The sequence below is a fragment of the Gekko japonicus genome, unplaced genomic scaffold, assembly GCF_001447785.1.
Source record: "Gekko japonicus isolate JY-2015 unplaced genomic scaffold, Gekko_japonicus_V1.1 scaffold1905, whole genome shotgun sequence".
NCBI classification, from domain to species: domain Eukaryota; kingdom Metazoa; phylum Chordata; class Lepidosauria; order Squamata; family Gekkonidae; genus Gekko; species Gekko japonicus.
This window is the reverse complement of record NW_015175418.1, coordinates 240,106-263,280: the sequence shown is the minus strand read 5'-3', so window position 1 is coordinate 263,280 and position 23,175 is coordinate 240,106. Positions and strand designations below refer to the sequence as shown.

At 46.7% G+C, this 23,175-nt stretch overlaps 1 protein-coding gene across 1 annotated transcript in view; it reads left to right on the top strand.

Moving 5' to 3' along the window:
* STK32B (serine/threonine kinase 32B) overlaps nucleotides 1-23,175 on the top strand; it is a 58,433-nt gene that overhangs the window by 22,366 nt on the left and 12,892 nt on the right. The window contains 2 exon segments of the mRNA XM_015425776.1: nucleotides 11,321-11,358; nucleotides 15,971-16,060. Of these exon segments, the coding sequence (XP_015281262.1) occupies nucleotides 11,321-11,358; nucleotides 15,971-16,060 (128 nt within the window).

The window sequence follows — 23,175 nt, the reverse complement described above, 5'->3', positions numbered from 1 at the left end:
CACATGCGAAGGGAGGTCGGGGGAGTACACCAACAGATCATCTAGATAAACAAGGACCCCCTTGAATAAATGTTTATGCAACACTTCATTTATCAAGTTCATGAACACCCCTGGCCCGCCTTGAAGACCGAAGGGCATTTCACATGCGAAGGGAGGTCGGGGGAGTACACCAACAGATCATCTAGATAAACAAGGACCCCCTTGAATAAATGTTTATGCAACACTTCATTTATCAAGTTCATGAACACCCCTGGCCCGCCTTGAAGACCGAAGGGCATAACCAGATACTCAAACTGCCCCAATGGCGTGTTGAACGCGGTCTTCGCTTCATCCCCTTTCTTTATGCAAACACGGAAGTAAGCATCCCGCAAATCAAGTTTGGAAAAATTTTTCCCTTTCGAGGCCTCTGCTAGTAAATCTTTAATCAAGGGCATTGGGTATGCGTTGGTAGCTGATACCGCGTTCAAACCACGGTAGTCCGTGCATAGACGAAGCCCCCCGTCTTTTTTCTTGCGGAATAGTACAGGGGCTGCGAATGGGGAAGAGGCGGGTCTAATAAATCCTCTTTCTAGGTTTTTATCAATGAACTTCCTCAGTTCAGCTCTCTCTGCTGGCCCCATTGCGTAAATCTTCCCTTTGGGGAGCTTGGCTCCAGGTATTAATTCAATCCGGCAGTCAGAATGTCTGTGAGGGGGCAGTTCATCCGCTTCTTCCTCCCCAAAAGTTTTCTGTAAGCCTCCCTTCCAATGCAGGAAAATGAGCCAGTTCAAAAGCCAGGGAAATATGTCTCCTGTGTGGCTGTACACAGCACCTGGCTAGCTATCCAAGCTGTCCGGCAAAAAGCAGACAAATGCAATTATTGGACAATGACTGGGCAGTTTGCCAAGATATGTTTTAGCAGCTACCACTCTGAACAAGTACATATAATCCACGTGCCCGATATTGCTGTTCTAAGTGTGGAGAGAATCAGTCCCACACACACCGCAGGAAAAAATTGTGTGTACTGTTGGGTTATCTACTGCGGGCTCAGAAAAGTCTCAGACTATTAAATTAGGGTTGCCAGCTCCAGGTTGGGAAATACCTGGAGATTTGGGGGTGGAGCCCGAGGAGGGTGGGGTTTAGGGAGGGATTTGAGTTGCCCCAATTTCTGCCACTGCGTCTGCTTCAAGCTTGTCCACACACTCAAAGCCTAGACGTGGGTTCTGAAGTAAGTCTCCCTGACAAGAATATAATTTTTGGCCAGCCATGTACAGATGACTTCTAGACCTCCTTTGAGGCCAAGAATTGACGCGTACATAGAGTCCTGGGTCCAGAAATGTGAGGAATGCCAGTTGTCCCAGCCTGATCCCCCACATGCACCAGTGGCCCAGTGGGAAAAGTGTCACCACCCCTGGTCCAGGGTGCATGTAGATTTTGCGGGCCCCTTTCAGGGCCAAGTTTTCCTCATTTTAGTGGACGCTTATTCTATGTGGCTCGAGGTGGTCCCCACAACAAAGATGACAGCACAAACTGTAATAAATGTTTTACATCACCTGTTTGCTACACACGGGTTGCCAGAAACACTGGTGTCTGACAACAGGACATGCTTTACCGCCACGGAGTTCTCCACGGAGAATTTTTGGCGGCAAACCTAATTGCCCATAGCATGTCCGCACCATTCCACCCGGCAACCAACGGGCAAGCCAAAAGGATGGTGCGGACCACAAAGGAGACTTTGGGCCACTTGGTACAAGGAAACTGGGGCCAGAAGGTGGCATCTTTCCTCCTACACCAACGTCACGCCACACTCCGTGACTGGGCGGAGTCCGGCCGAGATGCTAATGGGTCGGCGACTGACTATGTTGTTAGACTATATGCACCTGGACTTAACATCAGCCAGGCTGCCGAGCAGTGAGTCCACTGACCAACCCCGGGTGTTTGTTGAAGGGGGAAGTGTTTATGCCAGGAACGATGGAAGCGGGCACTAATGGTTACCAGCCACAGTAACTTATGTCTTAGGGTCCCGCCATTATACTGTGAGAATGGTCGGATCATGAAGCGCCATGTCGATCAGTTGCGCAAACGGTGGGCTGACAGAGTCCCTGATTTCCTTCCCCAGGTGGCCGACATACCTGACTCAGACAGTCAGGTAGAGTCTCCGGACTCCGAACAGACTGAGGGTTTCCAAGCACTGGAACCCCCAGGCATAGTCGAGGGCGAGCAGAGCCACGACTATGGGAATCGGCCACAGAGACTTAGTCCCATTAGGGATCAAACCGAACTCACTCACAGGGAGCCCAAAGTTTTTCCTCCTACCCCTCCAACAGTAAATGTAAGACAATCCCAACGAGTCAAGCAGTTCAAGGGTTGTCTCATCTTAGGGGGAGGATTGTTATGTATGGAACAGAATGTATGAATGTATTGAGCTTGAGTCTAAGCATGGTATTGTAAACCAGCCTATCAGAACAAGGGAAGTTCTGGAGGGAAGCAAACTGATTGGTCTTTATGTACTGAATATGATTGGATGTTATCTGACATGTGGGTGTGGCTTGCCAAGCCCTGACTGTTTAAAAAGGAGCCTGTTGCTCAGTTGTTCGTCTCGTTCTGGTTCTTCTGACTTCATGTTCAAATAAAGCTGTTATCACTGTTCACCTGCTGCCTTGAGTCTCGTAACTAACATCTAGGAAGCTAGTAGGAGACACAGGGAGCTGTGTGCAGAGCTAGAAACTGAGTGGCAAAATCTTGTGGATGGTGATGGCAATCTCCTCACAGCTTGAGCCATAATTAAGTCACCAACTATGGGGAACATCTGCAAATGCTCAAAACAACTGAGCTTTTAATTGAGAGTTCTAAACAGGCTTCTTCTTTTTTTGTGTGCATGCTAGCAAGCTATAATACGGATGGTGGGAGAGGCAATTTGTTCCTCAAGTCGCATTTTTAAAATGATTGGGGCATTTGATTTGCATGTGTTTCTTCTTCCTAAAGGGTTCATTTGGGCCTTGAATAGGACAAAGGACATTTTTAGTGATTTGGTTAATTTTTGTACTGGTAGATAATTTTTTGGTTGGTTTGATGAGGAAGAGACCTTTTTTAAAAAAATCCCGTCTGCCAAACACTCCTTTTCGTAAAGGTCACATTTGCATGATTCATGCGCTGCCCCGAGAGTGTACTTGAATCTCTACCTTGGTGATGATTTGATTTAAATTTCAGAAGCATCACTACTCAGCAAACTTCTAATGACTGAAGAGTTCAGACTAGGCAGAGACATAAGTGGGAGGAGGTAGAAGGACCTTTTTGTGTCCTCTTGCAGATGTTCTTTGTGGATGGAGGGGCGGGGGGGGTCAAATGGATGCCCTCAAATCATAGAGATATTTTTACTTCAGACCAAGGATACTTCATGTTGCACAGCCCAGATTGGAATCTTGTGGTCTTTTTTTAATGCCTATCCAACATTAAAATAAACACAGCAGAGAAGATAATATTTGCAGCTGACTGTCTTTTCATATTACTAAAGTAGGTACTGAGGTGGGAAATGTATTCTTAGCTCTTGCTCCCAGGTTGCCTATTACAGAGTTCATGGAAGACTGCTCTATTTTAAGAAGACACTTGAGACTGTTTTTCTAAATGTAATCTCTGATAACCACAAAAACATAAGAGCTGTGCTAGATCAGACAAGTGATCCATCAGGTCCGGCATTCTGTTCCACGCAGAATGAGTGGCCCTGCCAATGAGTTCCCCTGGAAGGCCAACAAATAGACCAAAGCCTTTCACTGGTATGCAGAGCACTGGTATGCCTCTGAATTTAGAGGATCCCTTTAGTCACTCTGGCTAGTCGCTGCTGGTGGACTTTTATTCCGTGAATCTGCCAAATCCCCTTTTAAAGTCATTTAAGCCCATGGCTGCATCCACTGGCAAATTCTAGCTCGCCTCCTCATGATACATCTTGGATAACGCTAAAAAGCTAGAACTCCCAACCAATGTTCCCTCTAAGCTGTAGAGTCTTGTGAGCAAAAATTCTACTTTGTGAGCTACTAGCATTAAAGTCGTGAGCAAGCGATTTGGCTGCTGCATAAATTAGTTTGCTCTGGAGCCTTCCTTCCTGAGCTAAGACAAAAACGTGTGAGCTGGAGGCTAAAAAACTGTGAGCTAGCTCACACTAACTCAGCTTAGAGGGAACACTGCTCCCAACAGTGGGAGGGCTCCTAGTGTCCTGGCCCCACTGCTGGACCTCCTGATGGCACCTGGTATTTTTGGCCACTGTGCCATTGGCCTGATCCAACATTGGCTTCTCTTATGTTCTTATGTTCTTAACTTCTGGCAGCCAAACAATCGTAGGATCTCTTGGCTACACTACACACATGGAAGCAATCAACCAATCAGACATCCCTTCTCAGGGCTACTTGACAAGGTGTATAGGAGGCTGCATACGAATCTCCCAAATGAATATTGAGGATATCAGCAAGGCTAAATGCCAGTACTGGTAGCAAATCTTTCTGGCCAATAAAATAGATTTAGCTATTGTTCAAGAAATCTTGATAATGAAAATCAAGCCAATCAAGAGCAAAAATTGCAGGATATTATGTTATTGGTATCACATATCATCATACCTATGGCACAGTGACTTATGCCCAAAGCAACATGGAAAATGTGAAGCTGGTATTGACTAATGTCCACGATGACATCCGCACAATCGTAGTAGAAGTGCGTGTTGTCAACTTTTAAAAACCTCCTGCAGTTTCATGGTGAATACATATCCTATCAACCTACCCTCATCCTTCTATATATGCTGGTGAATTTAACGGCCACCATAGAAATTGGAAATACATGGTTAATGATAAGAATGATGAGGAACTTGTTGACTGGGCTGAAGAAAATGGCTTGCATCTCATTTTCAATGCTAAAGACAGAGGGACCTTCAGGTCAGTGGCAACCCTGATTTAGCATTTGTTTCATCTGACCGGACAAGTCAGCCCTTGTCTAGAACCAGATGTGTTCTTGAGGTGCTCCCACACAGTCAGCATGGACCTGTAATCCTTGAGCTAGGGATCCAAATACCAGTTATCAGTTCTTTTCTAAGACCATGTTGGAACTTTAAGTGGGTGAATTGGAAAGGTTTCAGTGAAGATCTGGATAGATTACTTAGATGGGTCTCTCCAACACATAATACCTACTGCTGATTCATTGGAGCTGTTATATCTACGGCAAAAAGGTACATTCTTAGAGGATATCGAAAAGAATATATTCCAGGCTGGACCGACCAGAGTGAGAGGCTGTATCAAAATTTCCTCGACAGAAAAGACCCAGAAGTAGCAGATGAACTACTCCATGAACTCAATGCTGCACTTAAACAAAAATGGACCAAAGAAACTGCGAATCTGGATTTCAAACATTCCAGTAGGAAAGCCTGGAGCCTGTTGACAAAACTAGGTGCAAGCCCACCAGTGCTCCAAGGAAATCCAGAGGTAACATCAAACTAGATAGCTGCCTGACTGGTATCCCTATCTAGGGCTCCAAAGGATCAAGATTTTACAGTCAGGATTAAAAAAATAACTCCAGAGTTTGAAACACACCTGCCTTGAAGACTGTGAGCTGTCAGGGGATTTCAGTGCTGACGAGATTTCCAAGGCACCGAGAGCAGAAAGGCACCGACTGCATCCATAATGAGTTCCTGATCAACAGCGGCACGTTCACTAAGAAGTGGCTTGCAAAGTTTATTACTGACATCATGAGAACAGGAGGACTCCCAGGGGAATTCAAGAAAGCAAACATAGTTGCTATACTGAAACCTGGAAAACCAACACATCAGGTGGAAAGTTACAGACCTATTTCCCTTCTGAGCTCCTGTTATAAACTCCTCGAGAGGCTAATCCTGACAAGAATCAGTGACAGGATTAACAAGCATGTCCCTATAGAGCAAGCAGGATTCAGACCCTGTCGTAGTTGTGAAGACCAGGTCCTCAGCTTAACAATTTTCATTGAGGCAGGGTATCAGAAGGGTCTTAAGACACCAGCAATTTTTGTTGACCTGACTGCCGCTTATGACAGTCTGGAGGGATGTTGTACCAATTTTTACAAGTTTACCCCTGCAGAACATTATTTTGACTCCTACATAACATGCTGAGAGACAGAGCTTTCTGAGTAATTATGGGCCAGTCAATCAGCAAGCAGAAGAAACTGAATAACAGTGTACCCCAGGGCTTAGTCCTTGCTCCAGTTCTTTTCAATCTATACAGCTCTGATGTTCCCGAGACGATATCCAGGAAGTTTGCTTATGCTGATGACATAGCAATTGCAGTAAGGCACAAATCAATTTAAAGGACTGAGGAAATACTGGCTAGGGACCTCAAAATTTTGGCTGACTACTACCATAAATGGCAGCTTATCCCAAGTCCAGGAAAAACAGAATGCCCCTGTTTCCATCTCAATAACAATCTTGCCAGCCATGAACTAATGCCTACCTTAATGGCGCCTGACTTACACAGAACCATACACCTAAGTACCTTGGCATTACCCCTAGACAGGACCTTGAGCTATAAACACCACCTTACCATTGTAGCAGTGAAAATATGCACGTGAAACAACATTCTCCAAAAATTATGTGGTACAACTTGGCTTGCATCTGCTACAACACTTAGATTAATTGGTGTATAGATGTATAGTACTGTGGTGCTTCAGTGTGGCTCAACAACCCCCATGCCCACAAACTTGATGTCCAGCTCAACACAACAATAAGAACCATCAGCAGATAGACCCACTCTGACCTATTGGCTACCCACATTGTGCCACATTGCTTACCCACACCTCTGAAGCCACGGTGCTCTTCTTTGTGAATATAGGAAGATCATTGAAAACAGATAGTTGCCCATTCATAAAGACATGGCTGACATGGGACTATCCTGACATCCAACAATAAGATCTGCACAAATCCTGCAATCACAAAATTTCATTCTAGGGAATGAATGGTTGTGAATATGATGCAATCAGTTCCACCCGATATCGAGAACCTGATAAACACCAAGAAGAGGCCCTCAGGATTTGACGTACTACGTAAAGTATGGAAAATGGTTAATAGAATACGAATAGGTTTTGGCAGTTGTGCAGACCTGTTGTTTAAATGGGGCAAAATACCAGGACCTAAATGTGATTGTGGTGCAGCCCGTCAAACTATGTTCCATCTGTCACAGGAATGTGAGCATCATGCTTTCCAAGGAGATGTGATGGAGCGCTTTGAACTCTTCCCAGCTACGACTGAGGGGATTGAAAAACTAGATATTAGTATTTAGGGGGATTGCCCAATCGGTCTGCATACCCATTGTATCAACTTGGTTACATATTTTATAGTATTATATGCTTCCTGTGTGTAACTCTGCCATATGATTGATAGATAGATAGATAGATAGATAGATAGATAGATAGATAGATAGATAGATAGATAGATAGATAGATAGATGATAGATAATAGTGGCAAAGAATTCCACAATTTAATAATGCCTTGGTTAAAGAATTTTTCCTTTTTTGTTCATTGTGAATGTGTTGCCCACCAACTTCATTGAACGCCCCCAAGTTCTAGTATTATGGGAGAGGGAGAGAATGTTTTCTCTCTCTGTCTATCTATTTTCTCAGCTGAAAAGCCACATCTATATCCTGCCTTCTGACCTAATGGACTCTTAGAGCCACTGGTGGTCTTAGCAACCACAGCAGCTGCCCCAGACCCTTTATGGGGGGGGGGGTGACTGCCATGCTGCTGCCCTGGTTACTGCTGTGCTCTCTGCTACAGCAACTGAAGGGTCGAAGCTGTGGGAGCTGCTTCCAAGTGCCACGCCCTTGCCCTGACTGTGATGCTGCAGCCGCCACAACTTGGGAGGCGGAGGTGAGGGGGCGGGGCGGGGGTGGGGGGTTCTGCTCCCACAGACCACCGTACAGTGCTGCCTTGGCAGTCCCTGGCTGCCCTCTGGGTCCGGTGCCTCCTGGGCAGCCAGACACTCTGTTGGCTGGGCAGGATATCTGCTGGAGGAAATCCCTTCCTTTCTTCCAGGAGCTTACTGTGTGTAGGGCAGGTGTTGCCTAGCAGCCAGATCTGTCTCAACCATGCCACTGGGATGCAAGCATCACAGCCAAAAAAGGATCACCATTCATTTGCCAAATAATTAACAACATTCTGCGCTTTTAGTGGTACCCCTCCAATCTGCTGCCTGCCTCCTGCAACTTAATGTTAAGGCTGGCCTTAAGTTTGGTTTGCCCTGCCTCTGAGAGCTCGTATTATCCGAATAGCCTCGCCCTTCAGTTCCCCCATTTCCCTCTTTTGAACGGCAGGCACCTCCTGATGCACACAGAAACAGACCTCGCATAGGCCTCTGTGTCTGTAATGCTGATTATTACATTGATGACACACCTTATGTGCTTGTTGACACACTGTGGCATCACGTCTGAATTGTGTGACTCCCAAGGCAGCACCAATATTCAAAGAAAAGACAAAAGGGTTTCTTGTTTATTTATTTATTCAGATTTATAGCCCTCCCTTCCCGGAAGTGGGCTCAGAGTGGGCAACAACATTTCATTTATACAAATCTATTAGCTAATACAATAAAATTAAATTTAAAACATCATCATAAATATTACAATGGTGGTCGCAGCAGATAGCAAAGAGACTTTCTGGTTGTGGGAAGTTCCCGGCTATAGCCAGTAGTTGTTGACAGATGACAGAAACCTCGGGGAGGCCCTATATGGACGTTCACAGCCTCAGCCAAAGGCCTGGTGGAACAGCTCCGTCTTGCAGGCCCTGCAGAATTGAAGTAGATCCCTCAGGGCCCTGATTTCAATGGGGAGCATGTTCCACCAGGCAGGGGCCAGGGTGGAAAAGGCCCTGGCCCTAGTTGAGGCAAGGCGGACGTCTAGGCTTGCCAAGTCCCCCCGGGGGGCGGGGAAATCACCGCCCCAGAGGCCCGTTCCCCGGCGGCGGCGGATCGGGCCCCGGGGGAACCCCACCCCCAAAGCACCCGACGTGCACGTCACCCGGAAGTGACACGACCACACCGGGCATGCTGGGGGTGGGGCCACGGTCATCCGAGGGAAAACTGTATGGTTTTCCCTCGGATGGTCGTGGCCCTGCCCCCAGCATGCCCGGCGTGGTCGAGTCACTTCCGGGTGACGTGGTCACGCGGCGCGCACGCTTTGCATGCATGCGCTCCAGGAAGAAGCCGGGAGTCCCCCGCTCCAACAGCAGGTAAGACTTGGCAACCCTACGGACGTCTTTCGGGCCAGGAACTACCAGGATCCATAGAGCATAATGATCTTCAGGGCATATACGAGAAGAGGCAGTCCCTCAGATATGTGTAAGGTTTTAAGGTTTGTTCTGCAGTCATTTTCTTGTCTATCTTGTTTAATTGTTTCGTGCTATTACAGCAGTATTGCTTTCCTCTGTTTCTCATTGTCAATGTATTTCAGCTGTGTTCTGGGTTCAATAGGCTTCTGTTGGCTAACCTGGGAACCTTACCACCATCTATTACATGTATTCTTATAGGAAAATGTGTTCCAAATTAACAACGCTTGACTTACAAACTTCTGGAATGCAAATTGGGGACTTCCTGTATTCTCCTTCAGAGTGGGAATAAGGGGGAGACATCCTTGAGTTTTGCCCAGGGTCCCAGAATCACTAAGACAGGCCCTGCCCAGAGTAGTTTGCAGAAGCAGAAAGCAGAAATATTACATATACTAAAAATGAAACCCCAATATAAAACTGTGTCAGTACAAAGTGGAACCACACAAAGAGCCCTGATAAGTTCCCGGAGGGTTTTCTAGAATGGGTTGCATAAAGATTGTGCCCTAAACATTGGAAAATGTTGCTACTGAAACCTAACCTACAGGTTTGTTGTAAGGATGAACTGAGGGGTGGCATGCAATGTTCTCTCTAAGCTGTGGAGTCTTGTGAGCAAAAAATTCTACTTTGTGAGCTACTGGCATTAAAGTTGTGAGCAAGAGATTTGGGTGCTGGATAAACTAGTCTGCTCTGGAGCCATCCCTTCCTGAGCCAAGACAAAAATGTGTGAGCCAGAGACTCAAAAACTGTGAGCTAGCTCACACTAACTCAGCTTAGAGGGAACACTGGTGGCATGTCCAGTATTCTGAGCTTCTTGGAGGAAGGGGATGATACAACTAAATGATGATAAATATACAATAATAAATAAGGGGAATAAGGATCTGCTTGATTGCCATCCAATACAGAGTTGTACCCTTCTAAGCACATTGAAGTCAATAGGCTTAGAAGGGTATAATTCTATTTAGGACTGCATTGCTAATGAGGAAACTAGTCATTTAAGCCTCTCAGGGGAGGGATTCCACACCAGACTTTCCCATGATGCTGCTACTGGAGATTCATGCCAGGAATCATTTGAACAGGGGGCCTCTCTCTGTCACTCCCCAAGAACTGAACTGGGTGACAAGTAAGTGACGACCGTGCTCTCTACTTTCCAAGCCATCAGTATACCAGTAAACAGAGTGGTTAGGTTTGCCAGCTCGAGGCTGGGAAATATCTCGAGATAGGGGGAGTGTAGCCTGGGGACGGTGGGGTTTGGGGGGGGGGGGGAACTCCAGCAGGATATCATAATATAGACTCCATCCTCCGGAGCAGCCATTTTCCCTAGGAGGACTGATCTTGGTCACTTGGAGATCTCCAGATGCCACCAGGAGGTTGGCAGTCCTAATAATGCCCCATGTAGTGTTCGTGGCAGAGGTGAGTTCACACTCTTTGCTATCAGCATCCACAGTGGGGTGACAGAGAGCCACGCAAAACAATCAGTGCTCCCTCTAAGCTGTGGAGTCTCCTGAGCAAAAATTCTACTGACATTAAAGTTGTGAGCGAGCGATTTGGCTACTGCATAAACCAGTTTGCTCGGGAGCCATCCTTCCAGAGCTAAGACAAAAATGTGTGAGCCAGAGGCTAAAAAAAACACTAACTCAGCTTAGAGGAAACACTGAATGAGATCATAGTGACATTGAGAGTGTGACTTTGCCAGGCCTCACACCATTTTCCTCCCAGAGGTTGCCAGCTGTGGCCTGATGGTGACCCTGTCTGTCCGCTTGCGGGGTAGGGCGGGGTAAAAATATCCGAATAAATAAATAAAAAATAAAAATATGCCAACACAGAGTTCTTCCCAGTAGGCATGCTAGACCAAGCAATCAATCATTCCTAGGTCTCCTGTGATTCCCAAAATCTCCAGGAATTTCCCAGCCCAGAGTTGGTCACCCTGCATTCTTAGCCTGCTGATGAAAAAAGAATGCACACTTCTCCGAGCATCATCTGTTCAGAATGCCACATAATACATTTCCATTCCTTATTTTGCAGAGATATCAAACCTGACAACATACTACTGGATGAGCATGGTAAGTTGGTCAAGAATCTTCTGTAAGAATGGCATTGTAATCTTTTAAAAATGTCCTCGTGTGGCTTATCAGGAAAAAATTAGAACTCTTCAGTGAAAGGTTTTGGATATTCATTCACATAATTCCAGACATAATCCAGACAATGCAACTTGCGGCTGCTTGACTGAAGATGTTAGCCCATCTGAATGTTAGTCCACTGTGTTGCCCTGCAAGGAGCTTATAACGCTCTTATGGACTTAGAACTTAATAACTGGACTGTGCAATAAGTGTGCCAAGGGAAATGGAATGTGTGGTGACCACAGGCTGATGCCAACTGCCTGGTCTGTGAACATGTGCCCAGATGAGGTAAGACCCCCCCCCCTGAGATCATGTGCCAGACCAGGGCTTTTTTGGTAGAAAAAGCCCAGCAGGAACCCATTAGCATAATAGGCCACACCCAACAACTGAAACTCATTAGTATATTAGGCCACACCCTGAGAGCAGCTCATTAGCATATTAGGCCACACACCCATGTTACCAGAAGTGTGGTCATCCAGCCACACCCACCTTTTGCTTCTTATTCTGTTTACCTTGTTTGTTGACAAAACCCAGGGCTTTTTGTGTAGCAGGAACCCTTTGCATGTTAGGCCACACACCCCTAACGTAGCCAATCCTCATGAGTTTCTGCTGCTGGGTGTGGCCTATTATGCTAATGAGTTCCAACTTGGGAGCCAGCCGGAACTCCGTTCCTGTGCGCTCCTGCCCAAAAATAGCCCTGTGCCAGACCAAGGATGGATCCACAGGTTATCTGCCACTCCTCACCTGCAATGCAGCAGAGATGAGCCAAGCACCCTGGCCACGAACAGCACACAGAAGCCAGTAAAAGCATGCTGTAGAGGAATGCCATGTAATGCAGGGAGACCTGAACATCTCCACAGAGATTCCATGAGCAGAAACCTCTGTCAGCACGCAGGCACATCTTCCCCTCCACCCACCACCCTCACCAGATACTGCACATATGACAAAAGATCTACTTGCATAAAGAGATTAGCCGACTGACGCATACCTGCCAAGCCCATCAGCCAGACCGATCATCGGGCCATCAAGACTTAATGACTCTGGCCACTTCTGCTATTGTCTTCTAAAGGTGCCACTGTTAGTAGTAATGGAATCAATATCGCCCAACCATTAAGCCCCACCATCCTCCTGCAACTAGCTTTTCTCGAAGCAACTTCCTGTGGATGTGACAAGGGAAGTAGCCAGTGAAGCCCACCCCCAAGTTCAAATAATGTATAAAAAGAGCAGGATCTGCCATGCTCTCTCTCCTCTGTACCTGACCCCATCCTATCTTGCTGGCTCTTGGTGTAAGCGCTGCCCAGCATCTCTCCACGTGTTCTGCCAGTTCAGAATATGACCCTTTTCCCCTTATAGTTTCCCCTACTTTTCCGCTGTAAGGATCGCTTCATCGTGTCAGGACAGGTCAGTATTGCCCAACCAACGAACTCCTTCTAATGTCACTGTCTGTCTATATTTCTTAGATCTGTGTGATTGTGTGCGTGTTTAAATGTATTGTATGCTTGTGAACACTTTTCAGTAAAGAAACCAATTCTTTAAGATTTGGTCTCTGCGTTTATTTCTGGGTTACTGGACTAAAAGCAGGACTCCTGTATACAAAGGTTACTGTTCCCTATTTTGCCAATTGCCACTTAATATATTCAGATTCCCCATCTTTATTAATAAATCAAGGCAGTTTGGCTAACAATTGCTTGCATGACTGGTGGCACTGGAGGTGGGGCTGATACACTTTTGGGGAGGGAGGTGGGGAGGGAGGTGGGGAGGGAGGTGGGGGGGGGTGTCCTTCCCTCCCTGATCCCCTCAGAGGTGGTCCTAATTAAGCCTAGCAAAAACTAGATGTCTGGGAGAAGAATGCTAGCCTGGCAGTATCACAGGCATTCCGATCCTGTGTAGGCAGGGAAGAACTTTTTGCCTGGACGCCACGAGGTGCCTTTTGAGAATTTGTTGACTCGTTCCCACAGCCTACCTCCTACTGTTAAGTTTCCCTACCCCTGACTCTGCTCAGATTTCTTTCGTGGATGCACTGATATATGTTCATGAAGGTCGTTGATGTGTCAAACCTTTCGTGAAGCCTACAGATAAAAAATTCTCTTTTGCATTATTCTGGTTTTCAGCTGCTGTGCCTGATCAGGAATCTTCCTTTTAGTTCCTTTTTACATATTAAATGCAAGAATTCGTCTGCTTCTGTGTACCTTGCTGAAGCTGAGTCCTTGACTGAGAATGTGGGCATCCTAACAGAGCTGTGACATCAACCTGGAATCAAGCTAATTGCAAACCTAGGAAGGAATTGTTTGTCCATTCTGAGTCCATATAGAGGGATTGTTTGTTTTTATAATATAATAACAGTTTGTTTTTACACAGTTAAGGACAATTGCACTTCTTTAATGGCCTCTGGTTCTCCGTACCTTTTTGCAGCTTGTCTGCAGGGCTGCCTGGAGATCTCCCGGAATTACAACTGACAGAGATCAGTTCCCCTGCGGAAGATGGCTGCTTGGGGGGCGGGGTGGTGGTGGACTTTATGGCATTGTGCCCCACTGAAGTCCCTCCTCACACAAAACCTTGCCCTCCCCAGGCTCTGCCCTCAAATCTCCAGGAATTATTGACAGTGGAGTTGGCAACCCTACTTGTCCACCATCCACTGTCACCTTGAAAATCTAATTTGGGGTGTCAAAGGGTTAGGGTTAGGGAAGAAGGATGATGCGGGAAACTACAGGCCGGTCAGTCTGACTTCTGTTGCTGGGAAGATATTAGAGCAGATTTTAAAGGGACTGATATGTAAGCATCCGAAGGACCACTTAGTGATCCGGGGAAGTCAGCATGATTTTGTCCCCAACAGATCTTGTCAGACCAACCTGGTTTCCTTCTTTGATCGTGAGACAAGCTTACTGGATCGTGGGAACTCTGTTGATGTGATTTACCTGGATTTCAGTAAAGCTTTTGATAAGGTTCCCCATGACATTCTGATGGGCAAACTGGAAGACTGTGGGCTGGACTATAGGACAGTTCGGTGGACATGGAACTGGTTGGAGGACCGCACCCAAAGAGTGGTGGTCAATGGCATTTCATTAGATTGGAGGGAGGTGTACAGTGGGGTGCCGCAGGGCTCGGTTTTGGGCCCGGTACTTTTCAATATTTTTATCAATGATCTGGATGAAGGGGTAGAAGGGCTACTCATTAAATTTGCTCATGATACCAAATTGGGAGGAGCAGCAAACACCCAAGAAGATAGAGTTAAAATGCAACGACCTGAATACTCTGGAGAAGTGGGCAGTTGCAAATAGGATGCAGTTCAGCAAAGATAAATGCAGAGTATTACATCTGGGCCACAAAAATGTCAAGCACAAATACTGGATGGGGGATACGTTTCTGGGGAGTAGTGCATGCGAAAGAGATCTTGGGGGTAAGAGTGGACTGTGAACTAAATATGAGCAGTCAGTGTGATGCGGTGGCAAAAAAGGCAAATTCAGTCTTGGGTTATATTAAAAGGGCCACAGCATCAAAATCACAGGAGGTCATAGCCCCTTCTGTATACTGCCTTGGTCAGGCTGCACCTGGAGTCCTGTGTGCAGTTCTGGAGGCCTCGCTTCAAAAAGGATGTGGACAAAATTGATAGGGTGCAGAAGAGAGCGACGCGGATGATCAGGGGTCTGGAGACTGAGCTCTGGGGATGTTTAGTTTGGAGAAGAGGAGATTGAGGGGGGACATGATTGCTCTCTTTAAATATTTGCAAGGCTGTCACTTGGAGCTGTTCCAGTTGGCAGCAGGGGATAGGACCAGAAGCAACGGGTTTAAATTTCATGTAGAAAGGTATCAGCTGGTTCAAAGGTGGAATCAGCTGCCTAGGGAGGTGGTGAGCTCCCCTTCACTGGCAGCTTTCAAGAAGAGGCTGGACGAATATTTGTCAGGGATGCTCTAGGCTGGCCCTACATTGGGCAGGAGGTCAGACTAGATGGTCTATATGGCCCCTCCCAACTCTATGATTCTATGTGTGGTGCTTATATCTGGTGGACCTGCAGTGAGCCATCAGTGAGACAGTCTAAAAGTACCTAACTTGGCAACATGTTGTTCAGACATGCCATTTAGAACAGTAGAACAGTGAGATTTCATCAGACTAAGGGAGCTTGACTCTTGGAAGTTTATACCCCCAAGTCCTCTTCATCTCTTAGGTGCTACTGAACTCGAATCTAGTTGTTTAGATACGCAGAATCTCATTTTATGTTATAGACCAATTTAAAGTTCTTGATAAAAAGCAATTTTTAAAAAGTGTTTGAGTGTGCTCATCATTGATAAACCACCACTGTTCAAGATTCACATGTCACTACTGGCTATTGCAATGTCCCTAGAGAGAGAATGATTCAATTTTGGCTACATTTTGTTTTATTGGTCTCTCGATACCTTTGTACAAATGAGTAAGTCTTAACTGCATCCGGAACAAGCAAAGTGAAAAAACACTGTTCTCTGGTTCAGTGAACAAATTTGAGTGACTTCATATGGGTGAAGCTGGGAAGAGAAACTTAAAGCTATATTTAACCTTTTGTTTTGTTGGTTTAAATTGTAGGGCATGTTCATATCACGGACTTTAACATTGCTACAGTTGTGAATGGCTCAGAAACAGCTGCCTCATTAGCTGGGACCAAGCCCTACATGGGTAAGTCTTACAGATCCTTTCGAAGATAGCAAAGATTTTTTTAAAGAACACCCACAAAATAAAAAGCAAAAGAACAATAGCAAAGATAGGACTTTTCTTGCCTTAACAAATATATATACAATCCTTTGAAGTAGTAAAAAGTCCTCTTGAAGTGGTTTGACATTTCTATAAATAATTTGAGGCACGATCCAACCAAAAATAGGAGTTTCTAAATGTCAATGGAAGCATTAAGCATATTATGAATCTGGAATTTATGAACTTCATCAGTTAGAATGGTTGTCTTCCTGTAAATAGAAAATGTGGAAGACATCCAAAGACCATATACTTCTAACCCCTTTTCATCCCACAATTTAGGACATTCCTAAGTAGTCCACATCATTTAGTCCACCTGAGACTTTGAGAAGGACATCTTTATCTAATTTTCAATGGCCCCGGTCACACAGGCCGGATATCGCCGGGGGGAGGCGTGGCTAATTGCCCCGGCGCAGTTTGATGCACAATTACATGATTAGACGCGCCGGCGGCACACCACGGGTCCTTCCCTCGGCGCCGGCGGGTAAATGAGGGACCGGAGGGGAATGCTGCGCGCTGGCGCAATCACACCACAGGCATCTGGAGACAGCCCGTGGCAAACGTTTACTAGTACCTTGGAGGTGCTAGTTTTTTTTTGGTAAACAAATTTTATTTTTTCTCAGGAATACAACATGTAAAATTAAATCATTTCATTCTATCAATTGTCTACCCCATTCCCAGTTCCTCCCCTCCCTCCGGTGGCTTCCCGCAATGCTTCCACCCCTGCTCCAAATTACTTCATATCATCAACTATATCAATTTCTTATCGTTACAATCTCTTTGTATTATCCTGTGTTACATGAGAGTTATTTTATAATATTCTTCATTCTTGAAGCACATATGAATTCTGAAATCCTATATTCTAAGAGCTGAGTGTGACCCGATCAATAGGTATATAAATCTGTGGATTCGGGCTGCAAACTTGGGGGGAAATCTGAACACTTAATGGGGGGTTTAAATCTTTCCAAAAACAAAAGTGCTGTCTGTGTGATCGCGGAGAACACACTCCGCCTCTGCACCCTGTGTTGTCCGTTGGAGCCAGGTCGCTGATCTGGGCCCACCGGCAGCTGCGACAGAGCCCAGGAACCGCTTTTGGCCCAGTGACAGTTACCATGGAGGTCTGGAGCTGCTCCAGATTTGGTGGCAGCTGTGGCAGAACCCGGGAGCCACACTGGGCCCAGCAGTGGTGGTGACCATGCAGGCCTGGAGCCACTCAGGGCTCGGCAGCAGCTGTGGCAGAAACCGGGAGCCACTCCTTTGCCCAGGGGCAGCCATGGTGTTAGCCAAATTGCTGTATTTCTTTAATAAAAGTGCTAAGTATGCAACTCAACAACGTTGTAACAAGTGAATCAGCTTTATTAAGAACAAGAACTTCCAAGATCACACAAGACACGACGACACAACAACAAACAGTGGAGCCTAGCCCCTTTTAAACAATCCCGGGCTGGCGTAGCCACGCCCTCACATCGTTAAGGTCCAATCATAATACATAGATAATATCCAATAAACACAGTGCCCTCCAGCACAGTTCTCTTACATCTGATCGGTTACAATACTGCTTCAGCCAATGGTGTTGTTTCAGATTAGAATCCTGGCTGAGGTTTCAAGCTTAACATGGTTTCTCTATGGGGATGACACAACAAAAAGGTCGGGGAATTATGATTTTTTAAAATTTATTATTAGATTTATACCCTGCCCTCCCCCAGCGGGCTGATATTTATGTGCAATTGGCATAACTAAGGGACACAAGCGTATGTATACAGGTCCCACCTTTCTAGTAAAAGGTAAAGGTAAAGGTTCCCTTGCTCGAAAGCCAGTCGAATACGACTCTAGGGTTGCGGTGCTCATCTCCGTTTCAAAGCCAAAGAGCCAGCGCTGTCCGAAGACGTTTCCATGGTCATGTGGCCGGCATGACTAAACACCAAGGCGCATGGAACGCTGTTACCTTCCCACCGAAGTGGTACCTATTTATCTACTTGCAATTTCTTGCTTTCGAACTGCTAGGTTGGCAGGAGCTGGAACTAGAGACGGGAGCTCACTCCGTCTTGCGGCACCTGGGTCTCGAACTGCTGAGCTACTGACCTTCCACAGCCTGCAGTTCAGCGTCTTAACCACTTGAGCCACCGCCGCTCCTACCTTTCTAGTAAAACTAAGAATAAACACAGAAACCAATTCTTTAGAGAAATGGGTTCTTTACAAGCACACATACACTTATTCAGACCTAGGAAAATTAGAGAAAAAGGGATAGCGACCTTCGCAGGTAAAAACGTTGATTGGGTGATACTTGCCTGTCCTGAAGAGATGGAAGTGATCTACAGGAAAAATGAGGAGACTATGAGGAACAGGAATCATATTCTGGACCAGCAGAATATGTGGAAAGACTCTTGGGCAGCTACTCCAGAGTTAACAAAACAGGGCAGGCCCAAGAGTTAGGTACAGAGGCAGAGAGAGAGAGGGAGAGAGAGGGAGAGAGAGAGAGAGAGAGAGAGCACATGGTCTTGCTTTTTTATGCACTGTGGGGCTTCTTTGTGTGGCTCTGTCTCATGGGCACCAATCAGTTCATTTTCCCTGGCACACTCTTTGCACAGTCCAGATATAGAGTTATATCACAAGTCCATACTTTATAAAAAGCTTGCAAGGCAACAATGGAGGCCCAAAGCTGCTCTCTGTCCTTATTTTAAACAGGAGGAGGGGGTTTGGGGGTGGGATGCAACAGTGGCTGCATGGCTATGTCACTCCTGGGGAAACCTGGAAGTTAGGGTGGAAAAAAAGGAGGGGACAATTTAACCCAACAAAGCTGAATCAAGAACCTAGAAGGTTAGTTAGAAAACAAGTACAGAGCCAATAGTTAAGAACACGAGCATAAACTAATTATAAGCAAAAGTACATGTATTTATTACAGAAATTTTAAAAAACATATAAGGGCCCAACTAAAGCTTCGTAACACAACTAAAGCTTCATAACACAATACGCACAAGGGAAGCAATGGTGACCCAACATGTTTTGGCCCAATGGGGCCTTCTTCAGAGGTCAAACTATATAAGGTACAAATAGACTCCTATTACAATCAAAAGGCAATGAACAAAAGTGGACCAAAAGTGGAGTTCTACTAAAAGAAAGGGGGGGGGGGATAGGGTTTAAATTACAAAGTGAATAACTATGTCTAATTGTAATAAAAATTATTAACACCACATAATTTTACTTACTCTAGATCGGAAATCACTAGACATAAGGAAATTATGTTATAAGAGGCCTCCATGGATACAAGAAGAAACAATTCTGATGTAAAGTCAATTTAAGTAATATGAAAATTAGGCTACATCCAAGGAGGCTTGATCCAAGGAGGCCCTTATATGTTTTTAAATGTTTCTGTAATAAATACATGTAGAAAACTTGGAAGTGCCAGAGGGTAGCTCTAGGAATCAGCAGAAACTGATCTCCAGAGTAGCATTTTCTGGTGCTTCATTGGGTTGGATCATTTCCACTAGCCAATGTTAGGCTTGCCAAGTCCCCCCGGGGGTGGGGAAACCCCCACCCCAGAGGCCCGTTCCCCGCCGCCGGTGGATCAGGCCCTGGGGGGAGCCCCACCCCGACGTGCGTGTCACCCGGAAGTGACGCAACCACGCCGGGCATGCTGGGGGCGGGGCCACAGTCATCCGAGGGAAAACTCTATGGTTTTCCCTCGGATGGTCGTGGCCCCGCCCCCAGCGTGCCCGGCATCAGCACGTCACTTCCGGGTGATGTGCGTGTGGCCCACGCGCACGCTCCAGATGCCAGCCAGGAGTCCCCCGCTGCGACACAACACCCGAATTGGCAACCCTAGCCAACGTGCATTCCGTCAGCAGAAGGAGCCTTTCCCAATGCAAGATGGGCCTCTACTAGCAGAACGGATCTACCGGATCTAACCCCCAGTGACCCCCCCCCCAAAAAAAATCCCTGCTCATAGAAAACCTAATTAACAAAGAATGATCAAACTTCTTGTATTTTGTTTCCATAGTATCTTCTGTAGCACCAGGCACCACCAAATACTAATTTACTCTGCCTCTAGCAAATGCTGGAAGAGTCACTCTATTGCTTGAGACAGAAGGATTCCGAAATTCAGTGTTTTGTGTTCAGTTTTAGGGTAAAAGGCAAAGAGGGGGTTCTACCATCCAGTTTATTTTCAGTGGTGACTTTTTTCTGGAGACGGTTTAATTTTTCATTCACTAAGGAGCTACTTGTGATCAGAACAAGTCTGGCTGTACTTCTTTATAACTCAAGTGACTCCCATGAATATATGCCAAATTCAACTTCAAATACAGAAATTAGAAGCAGGATTCAAAATATTCACCATATTTAAACAGGAATCTGGGTTACAAAAAGAATCTTTAGGTACAATTCTAAAAACTGCCGGGAGAAGGGGCCAGGAGCAGGGAAGGATATAAGGGGGAGGATTACTCCAGGTCGAGGAGGAATGCCCTGGAGTTCACCAGGCTGCATGCCAGAGAGAGAGAGAGGTGGCCACAGAACCCAGGAGGAATGAGGCAGAAGGGCAGTGACAGAACCCCCTTCCCTGTTCATCAGACTGAGACCCAAGTGAGCCTGGCAAAGACGGAGGGGACGTGGTGGGCCCAAGGGCGTCCCCGGGAAAAATGGAATATGCGGGGAGGCCCAGCTTAAGTGGCATGCAGAAGGCCATCTGGCAAATCTGTGGCAGCAATGAGATCTGATCCTCTTGGATCAGGGCAGGGTGCCCTCCAAGCCATTATGGTGCTTCACTCCATCTCAGGGCATTCTGCATCCCTCGGCCCTGCTCCGTATCATTGGCCACTGCTGGGGTGGGAGGGAGAAGGATGCAGGACATCATGCGGTATAGGGTACCTCAAGACCTGCAACCCAGGGCCCCCTGGGGCGTAGAAAGACTGAGATGATCTGGAGCCTGTCCAGCTCAATGGCACCACCTGGGCTGCAGGCTCCGCTCCAGTTTCAGGTCTCACCTGACTGCGGCCAGTCAGCAGGCCCTGGGCTCTGTGGAGCCCAAGCCGGCAAAGGGGCTCTTCAGTTGAGGCAGCTGGGAACAGCCTTGGCCCAGGCTTGCCCCTCCTTGCTCTCCCAGTTGCCTCCCTGAATATCAACCCAGACCCGACCAGACCTGGCCTGCTTGGGACTTCTCCTCTGGTTCTTGGGCTCTCATCCGACTCCCTTGGAAAGCAGCTCATTGCCTGCTTCGGATCTTTCCCCTGGCCTCTTGTATCTGTAGAAAAAGAGAAAGATCTGCTGGGGGTGTGTGCAAATTGAACAAAGATTCAAGTGGTGGCAGCTACAAGCATGGATGGCTTCAAAAGGGAATTAGATAAGCATATGGAGCAGAGGTCCATCAGTGGCTATTAGCCACAAGGTATAGATAGGGACTCTGGGACAAGTGATGCTCTGTCATCTTGGTGCTTGGGGGGGTCAACAGTGGGATGGCTTCTAATGTCCTGGCCCCACTGGTGGACCTCCTGATGGCACTGGTATTTCTGGCCACTGTGGGATACAGAGTGTTGCACTGGATGGGCCTTTGGCCTGATCCAACATTGGCATCTCTTATGTTCTTATGTTCTTAAGATTTATGCACGACCCCTGACACCTCTGGACATCAGAAAAGCCCTGCTGGATCAGACCAGTAGTCCCTCTTGTCCAGCATCCTGTCTCACTCAGTGGCCAACCAGTTCCTCTGGAGGGCCAACAGGAGGGCATAGAGGCCCAGACCATCTCCTGATGTTACCTTCCTGGAACCAGAATTCAGAAGCTGACTGCCCCTGAACGTGGAAGTTCCTTTTAGTCACCATGGCTAGTAGCCACTGATAGACTTCCCCTCTGTGAATCTATCTCATCCCCTTTCAAAGCTGTCTACACCTGTAGCCATCGCTACATCCTCTGACAGCGAATTCCAGATTTTAGTCACTCTCTGTGTAAATAAGTATTTTCTTTTGTCCATCCTGAATCTGCTTCCCATCAGCTTGAGTTCTAGTTTTTTGAGAGAGGAGGAAAAAACATAGACCCTCTGCTCTTCAGCAGAACTGCCACCACATGGACAATTCACTAATCATTTCAAGGCAGTTGCCTGGATTCCTACGTCGGCGAGGTGGTGGGTCATAAGATCATAATTGACTGTATCAAACGCTGCCATTAAACCTAATAACAACAGCAGCACTGACCCACCTTGGTCCAGATGTCTATGGAGGTCATCTATAAGGGTGATCAGAGGCGTCTTCGTCCCATGGCCAGGGCGGAAGCCGGACTGGAAAGGATCAAGGATGAAAGCGTCATCCAGGAAGGCCTGGAGCTGTTCAGCCAACGCTCTCTCAACCACCTTAACCCAGGAAAAGTAAGTTCAACACTGGGCGGTAGTTGGTCAGGACTGTTGGATCCAACTATGGCTTTTTCAAGAGCGGGCAAACAACCGCCTCCTTTATAGCCTCTGGAAAAGTCCCAGTAGATAGGGACAAGTTGATGATTTCTTCCAGAGGGGTCCAAATGCTCTCCCCGCAAGATTTCACTAGCCAGGAAGGGCAGGGGTCAAGGAGGCAAGTAGTAGGCCTCACAGCTGCCAGGGTTCTGTCAACCTCCTCCCGGGTGAGTTGATCGAAGTGGTCCAATAGCGGGCAACAAGATGGACAAGGGGCTTCCAGTTCCTTTACTGTCTCAATTGTGGCTGGGAGGTCTTGGCGGAGTGCCGTGATCTTATCTGCGAAATAGCTCGCAAATGCCTCACAGCCGATAGCCAATTCCCTGCTATTTGGTCTGCCCTGAGGCAGAGTTGTAATGGACTGAATAACTCTAAATAATTGGGCTGTGCACAAGCCCACAGATGCAATAGAGGCTGCATAGAAATCCTTCTTAGCAGCCTTCACTGCCATCTCATAGGCTTTCATAAGTGTCCTGTAGAAACCTTCAAAGCCCTACATGGTAAGGGACCTACATACCTGAGGGACCACCTTTCCCCAGCTAGAACTGCACTCAGGAGCTCAGAACTGGCTGGCCCTCCTGGGTCTTAAGGAGGCTAGGCTGTCGACAACCAG